We start from the raw sequence: 8,002 nt of genomic DNA on the forward strand, positions 1-8,002 counted from the left end.
ACACAAAATCATCTTCCAATATATAACTTTGAACTTCAATTTCTCATTCACGAAGACAAATGAACTTTGATCTTTCAAAATGACCGAACAGGTCCCATTCAAAATTATGCCAAAAGCAGCCAGCGAAAAATACAAATTAACTCAACAAATTAGTTAACACTGGACAGAAATTTAAAGTGAAATAATCTCAAGAAATACGGAATAAAAAAGTTATCTTGAAAATCTAATCAAGAAACGGAACAAAATAAGATAAAGAACAGAAAAATTCAATTATTTAATCATTAGCAATAAACAACCTAAAGTTTGTTTACATTTAGACACTGATAACCCTAATAATTAACGAGGACATTATTAAAAAGAAATTAAAACAAGCAGCAGTAAAAACCCTAATTTTTCATCTATTCAGGAGCTGGTGAACTTAGTAACAGCTTTCGTACCCTCAGAAACAGCGTGCTTGGCCAGTTCTCCAGGAAGAACCAATCTCACAGCAGTCTGAATCTCCCGAGAAGTGATGGTCGGCTTCTTGTTGTACCTGGCCAGCCTGGAAGCCTCTTGAGCCAATTTCTCGAAGATATCGTTGATGAAGCTGTTCATTATACCCATGGCCTTGCTGGAAATCCCAATATCAGGGTGAACCTGTTTCAACACCTTGAAGATGTAGATCTTGTAAGTCTCAACACTCTTCTTCATCCGCTTCTTCTTCTTATCTCCTGCCGCTGCGCCGCCTTCTTTTGGCAATTTCTTTCCGGCTTTCGGCTTTTTCTCCGCCGGAGCTTTCTCGGCTGCCGGGGTTTTCTCGGCGGCGGGTTTCTTCTCGGCTGGCTTTTTCTCCGCCTTTGGGGCCATTGTTTCGTACAAAAGACAAACGTAAGGAATGCGTTCTTTTTCTCTCGAAATTGAATTGTGGATGAGAACAGGGTAGAGGGTGGCTATTGTTATATAGGATACGGTGATGGGTCTGATTGGTGAGTTCTGAGTGCCGCGGATCATGAATGTGAACCGTTGATTGGGCGGTACATGAACGGTACAGATTATATGAACCAAGAATTTCTTTCATGAATTCCATCAAATTAAAAATATAAGAAATTTGAAGTATGTAATGGTTAACGAAAAAAAAAGGCTAACCACTACTTCCATTTTGTGGTTGACTTAAGGCCGATAAAGTGTTTTTTTTTCCCCCTCCCATTTTTTCTTTTGGAGCTATTTTTATGTAAAAATATATTTTAAAATAATAAATTAATGAAAAATATGTGATTGAAAAATAAGAAAAAGTTTTTTATTTACGTGTAATAGTATTTTAATAAAAAATGTGTGGTTTAAAAGAAGAGAGAGAAAAATACATTTTGAAAAAAATGGGTACCAAATGGAACATAAATGTAAAGGTAAACTCATCATTGAACGCATGCTACTAAAGTGAAATGTCGAGGATGTAAATGCTTTCTTTTAAAAGATGAGGATCATAATGCAATAAACGTTATAGATTGCATTCCTTCAATATCATTTTCTGTTCTTTAAAAAATTAAGCCCGATTTGACCCCCATTAAATCTTATCAAATTAAATTAAATTTTTCTCTCATATTTTTAATCACATAATTTTCAATAAAATAATATTATATGTAAATCGAAATTTTTTCACTCTTTTACAACCATCCATTTTTGGCCAAACAAGGGCTAAATTAGAGGAAATTTTAGTGTTTCTATTGATTAACTATGGGCAACGCTAGAGTCGTAGGGGTTACAACCTCATAGAGGTGAAGTGAGAACTTAAGCACCCATTTAATATGGGATTAAAATCAAATTTTTAATAGATTTTATTAAAAGTTGATGAAATACATAATTGAAAAATTATGAGTCCCATTAAATATGTGATTAAAATTAATTGTTGATTTTAATTTAGATTAAAATCTTAATTTTAATTTCTACCAAACAAGACTCGATAATATTCGAGAAAAAAAAAACCAAATAATGGCATTCAAACGGTATATTAAGATAATGCTCCATGAATTACAAAAACCTAAAATAAAAATAGAGAGATATACACATGGATAGAACCAAACTTTTTATTTTGTGGGGTCAAAAATTAAAACATATATATATTTTTAAAACAAAATATTAATGAAAATAAATTAATATGTATTTTAAGACTTTGAAAACGTCTTATAATTATATCATTATCATTATTATTAAATGAATATACAAGGCTAGTTCAGAATATACAGATATGTTAGGCAGCCACGCGGCCCACGCCACAAGCTCGAAGTTATTTCAATGCAACCTGCTTTTGAAAAACTGATAGTCTAGGCTTGCTTTTGGCATGAACTCAAATACCAAAAGCAGGTGGTCACCCTCGTCACAGTGAACAATAAATTTAACCGAGCTTCAATGACAAAGTTGCGGCGAAAAATTCACTTCCATATTTCCATCTGCAAAACTTCGGGTGGATACCAAATCAGCTTATTGGAAAGTACATCACAATGAAGTCGCAAGACTCTCAAGTACACGCTGGCGTTCCATTGGGATTCCACTTGATGGCAAACTGTCATTTCCAAGCCTGGCTTCTTTAGCATTGAGTGTGATCATTAATCTATCCATCGAAAATAGGACCAAGGCCAGGCCTCCTCTCAGTCAGTTGAGTTAGAGAGAGATGCTCTCAACCTAGTGAGAGAAATTCCCACTTTGGTGCTCACTTGTTTCTGGAATTTTTCTGGTGTTTCCACTAGCTTTATTCTGATTTTAACTTCTTTTTGTTGAAATTGGATGAAACATTCTGGATTGTACATCTTTGGTGCTGTTGTTGTAAGGTAATTTTTCAATTCTTGTGATTTACGAGTTTTCTTCATCCTAGCCAGGTCTTCTTTGTCTCAGCTTGGGTGAGTTTCTGGTATGTTGCTCAGTTTAGAGTTCTTTTGGTCTTCTTGGTCTGGGTTTGGTTGTTTCGAACAGCTTGTTACTGGATTGTGGTTGTACCTTCGACTGCCTCTTATTGCAAGAAACAGGTTTTATTAATTCTGGGTTCGGTTCTTGCTGTTGCTTCTTACCTGGTTGTTTCGGTTCTGGTCAGTTCCTGTTGCTATCCAGTTTTCCTTTGCTTGGTTGGGTGTTGTTGTTCCTCAGTTTGGTGTTTATCTAGCTGTTGGTTCAGTAGGTTACTTGGTTTCTCTGTTCAGTTTGCATTCTGTCGGGTTTCCTGTTTTGTTTTGGCCGGTTTGGTGTTCTTCATGGTTCATGGTGTTCTTGGTTCCTTTGTATCTACTGTGTACTATTGGTTCCCTCTGCTTGTGTATGTATTTTCTACATGTCACATGGGATTGGTTTTTTGAATTTGGTCTGACTTTCCTCCCCCCCTTTTCTGCCTCGGTCAGAGTTTATTCCTTGGGTGCAGCTTCTAGCTTCTGATTTTGGGTACTTGGATTGACATATTTCAGTGGGTTGGTGGCTGGTCTTATTTTTGACCCGTTTTCTGCTCTTATTGGGTCGGGTTGGTGGACTTATCCTTCTTGGGCCGAATTTTCTGTTGGTGGGTCTCGGTTGGTCCTTTTGTTGTGGGCCTGGACGTTCTTGGTTTGGGCCTTCCTGTGGGCATTTTCTTCATCTTTTTTCTAGGCCTTTATTTCTTTTGGGCTGTCTATTGTTGGGCTGCTTGGGCTTTGTGCTTGGTTGTGCTGGCCCATTCTTGTTTTGGGCCATTTTTTCCTGCTTGGCTGGGCCTGTCCCTCCACTTCTTGAGCCTACTTCTTGGGCCGACTCCTTGGGCCCCTTTTGGCTTAACATGGGCAAACACAAAATTGTTTTGAGGAAAAGATTTAGGCCTGGTCCGATTAAACCCATGGCTAACCAACGGGCTGCTTCGGATTCTCTTTCTATTCAGCATGTTTCTGCCGCTTCTCTTGATGCTAGACCTGTTTTGCCCCTTGTTGATGGGAAGAGTAAGGTTAGTATTCCTTCTCCTAGTGTTTCTTTAACACTTGGTGATCATGACACGGATACGGGGTGTTCGGATTATGAGGTTATTTCTGAAAACAAAAATGCTAATGTTGGTGGAAGTGATCCTATGAAGAATATTAAAGCACCTTGGGTAAACCTTTTTAAGGATAATAGGAAACTTGATGAGAATATTAAGTTGATGGCTTTTCACTCATCATCGGAGGAAGTAATTTTGGATGATACGGATGAGGATAACTTAGAAAATACATGGGGGTATGGACTTGTTGGATACTTTGCCGGAAGTTTTCCCGGGAAAGTAGCATTGTTGCAATTGTGTGACTCATGGAAAGTGAGCTATAAGTATTTTGTGCATTCAAGTGGATGGCTTGTTTTCAAATTTGATTCGGAGGTTGCGAGATTGAGTGTGTTACACGGGGGCCCCTACTTGGTGTATGGGAGACCACTCATGCTCAAAATCATGTCGCAATATTTTGATTTTGACGACAAGGATGTGAGCACGATGCCTGTATGGATTAATCTTCCGGGGTTACCCTTGGAATTTTGGAACACCACATCCTTGGGGAAAATTGTGACTAAGGTGGGTAAGTCTATATCCACCGACAAGGTCACGGCTTCAAAGGAGCGTTTATCTTATGCTAGAGCTCTTGTTGAAGTGGATGCATCCGTTGAGCTCGTTAAATTTGTCAAGATTAGGCTCCCAAATGGTACTCTACGCGAGCAAGAGATTGTGTATGAGCATGAACCGCAATTCTGTGGATCATGTAAAGTTTTTGGGCACACGTTAAACAGTTGTAACCTTTAAAAGAAGCCTCCCCCGGTGATTGTTGGAAAGAAGAAGGATGGGAAGACACTTAATTCTGCCCCTCAGGCTGGGATTTCGATTATTTGACAGAATGACATTGCTGGAACGTCTTAAACCCAACAGAATTTCAGCCCCTCAGATCGACCAGAACAGGCTCCAATTATGGAAAATTTTAGTGACATTCCGGGGGTTAAAATTGGTGAAAAAGGGGCAGAAACTGATGTAGTTAATCCTCCTTTTGTTGAGGTTAGAAACAGGAAGAAAGGTGTTGTCCATAACAACAAATCTGTTGTGAATAACCCCCCCTTGCTGCTGAAAAATGACAATGTCCAGCCCACTAAGGGGCCGGCTGTTTTGGAGGGTGGAAATGCTATGTCTACGCTGGTTCCAAACTCGAAAGAGAAGCTAAAAGCTAAAGTAGATGATGATGGGAAGTTGGCCAAAAAATCTGGTAAGAAGAAGGGCATTGCCCTCCCTTCATCAATATGAAGATTGCCTTGTGGAATATTAGGGGCTCTAACCCGCCCCTCAAACACAATGGGGATAAAGATTTGATGAGACGTAATGACATTGACGTCATGGGGATTTTGGAAACAAAATTGGATGACTTGAAGCTTTCGAGAGTCATGAGAAATAAATTTGGTGGCTTCAACTTTGCTAATAATTTTGCCTATCATGATGCGGGGCAGATTTTGATTCTATGGGATTTCTTGAAGGTTGATTTGGATGTGTTGGAGGCTACGGCACAACTTATTCATTGCTCTATTACTTGCAAGGTAACTTCGCATACCTTCTTTGTTAGTTTTGTCTATGCATTCAATACTATTGTGCCTCGTAGGCCCCTTTGGCATGATCTTGAAGTTTTTGGCCTAAATTGCTCTTCGCCATGGTTAGTTCTTGGGGATTTCAACAATGTGCTTAACTTTGATGAAAAGAGTAATGGGGCCGATGTCACGCCTTATGAGATTAAAGATTTTGATATGTGTTGCCAAAATATTGGACTTTCGGATTTGAGATCGATTGGGTGATTCTTCACTTGGAATAATAATTCCGTTTGGAGTAAACTTGATCGTGCTATGGTAAATGACGCTTGGATGCTTGAGAGTTTTCATAGTTTTGCTAACTTCCTCCCCTCGGGTTGCCTTTCCGATCACTCCCCTTGTATTGTCACTTTGTTTGGGAAAGTAGATAGAAAGAGAAGGCCATTTAAATTCTTCAACATGTGGACTCTGCATGAGGAGTTCCTTGATTTGGTATCTCTTGGTTGGAGTTAAGTTTTTGTTGGCACCAAGCAATACTCTCTTTGCAAGAAACTTCATAGCCTCAAAAGATTGCTTAAGAAAATGAATGACAAACATTTTGCTCACATTTCCTCTAGAGCCGAAAGTGCTTCCAATAGACTCGATTCGGCTCATGTTGAATTGCACAATGACCGAGACAATCTTCATCTTAAATGTGAAGTTGTTCATTTGAGAAAAGAGGCTTCCACTCTTTGGGAAGCGGAAAGGAGTTTCTATTATCAAAAAGCAAAGTGTGTGCATTTGAAGAATAGTGACAAATGTACCAAGTATTTTCATTCTTTGGCCAAGAGGAATGTCAAGAGGAATTTCATCCCGGCTATACTTAAGAAAGACGAATTTTACTCTACCTCTCTTGAGGAGGTTGGCACCGAATTCACACATTTCTATAGTGAATTATTGGGGAGAAAAAATGTTGGACAGCATGTTAGAGTGGATGTTCTTAGCAACGGACCGATGTTGTCGGAGGAGAATGCTTGTTTACTTGTTGGGGATATTACGAGGCAAGAGATCAAAGAAGCTCTTTTTAGCATCGGGGATGATAAAGCCCCGGCGCCGGATAGATTCACTTCTTGCTTCTTCAAAAAATCATGGGACATCGTTGGTAATGATTTCATGGATGCTATAGAGGAATTCTTTGTTTCGAGATCTCTTCTCAAGCAAATTAATCACACCATTTTAGCTTTGGTACCTAAGGGTACTCATTCTTCTTCGGTGGGGGATTATAGGCCTATTGCATGTTGCAACGTTTTTTACAAGGTAATCACTGAGATACTTGCCTCTCGGTTGAAGCCTATGGTTGACTCTATTGTTGACCAAGCTCAATCCGCATTTGTTGAGGGTCAGAGTATGATTGAAAATATTCACTTGACACAAGAACTTTTGAGACAATATAACCGTAAGAGGGTTGCTCCACGGTGCCTCCTCAAAATCGACCTTACTAGGCCTTTGATTCGATGAATTGGGAGTTTTTTGTATGTGTTCTTGAAGGGTTGGGTTTTCCTAATATCTTTGTTGATTGGATTATGGAATGTGTGACTTCTCCATCTTATTCTATAGCGATAAATGGTGGCCTTCATGGGTTTTTCAAGGGCAAAAGAGATCTTCGGCAAGGTGATCCACTCTCCCCTTACTTGTTTATTCTTTGCCTTGAATACCTATCTAGATTGCTAAAGGTGGCTACTTCGAATAGTAATTTCAATTTTCACCCCAAGTGTGCTCAATTGAAGATCACACACTTGGCTTTTGCGGATGACTTGATATTATTTGCTAGAGGGGATGTCATGTCTTTGGATATTTTATTGAATTGCCTTTCGGATTTTGGAGGGATGTCGGGATTGAATATAAATGTTGGAAAATCTTGCATCTACACTGCGGGTATTCATCGTAAAGATTTGGAGGATATTCTAGCTCTCACAAATCTCCCCATTGGTTCCATGCCGTTTAGGTACTTGGGCATTCCACTTGCGGCGGAAAAATTGAAAGTCGATTCTTATGATGTGCTCACAAATAAAATCTCATCTTATATTAGTTCTTGGTCGACTTCCTCTCTATCATATGCGGGTAGGGCTGAGTTTGTGCGAACCGTGCTTCAAGGTGTGGAATGTTTTTGGCTTTCTATCATCCCTATCCCGGCTACGATAACTTCTAAAATCATTAGTCTTTGTCGTAGTTTCCTTTGGGGGGGAAGGGGGGTAAGAAACCTTTGGTTGCTTGGAACACTATTTGCCTCCCTAAGGTTGAGGGGGGCTCGATTTTACGGACTTGAAATGTTGGAATTCAGCACTCCTTTCTAAAACACTTTGGAATATCCATTGTAAGAAGGACTCACTTTGGATTAAATGGATCAATGAAGTCTACCTTCAAGGGACATATTTTTGGGTGTATAGCGTGAAGAAACAAGACTCCCCACTCATTAAGAAGCTAGTTGACATCCGGGACAGCATTATTGCTAGCC

The 8,002-nt window shown here is 39.3% G+C and overlaps 1 protein-coding gene across 1 annotated transcript; it reads right to left on the bottom strand.

Annotated features, from left to right (window-relative positions):
* Positions 1 to 250: 250 nt before the first annotated feature.
* LOC111379952 (histone H2B) lies at positions 251 to 913 on the bottom strand. The gene has a single exon (XM_023003423.1). It carries the CDS (start codon positions 844 to 846, stop codon positions 403 to 405), a length of 444 nt encoding a protein of 147 aa, XP_022859191.1. The 5' UTR covers positions 847 to 913; the 3' UTR covers positions 251 to 402.
* Between the last annotated feature and the right edge of the window lie 7,089 nt (positions 914 to 8,002).

Source organism: Olea europaea, chromosome 1 (assembly GCF_002742605.1).
Source record: "Olea europaea var. sylvestris chromosome 1, O_europaea_v1, whole genome shotgun sequence".
In the NCBI taxonomy this organism is placed as follows: domain Eukaryota; kingdom Viridiplantae; phylum Streptophyta; class Magnoliopsida; order Lamiales; family Oleaceae; genus Olea; species Olea europaea.

What these genes read in the sequence shown, in the direction of transcription:
- LOC111379952 (XM_023003423.1), bottom strand. Translation starts at nt 846, where the DNA reads ATGGCCCCAAAGGCGGAGAAAAAGCCAGCCGAGAAGAAACCCGCCGCC.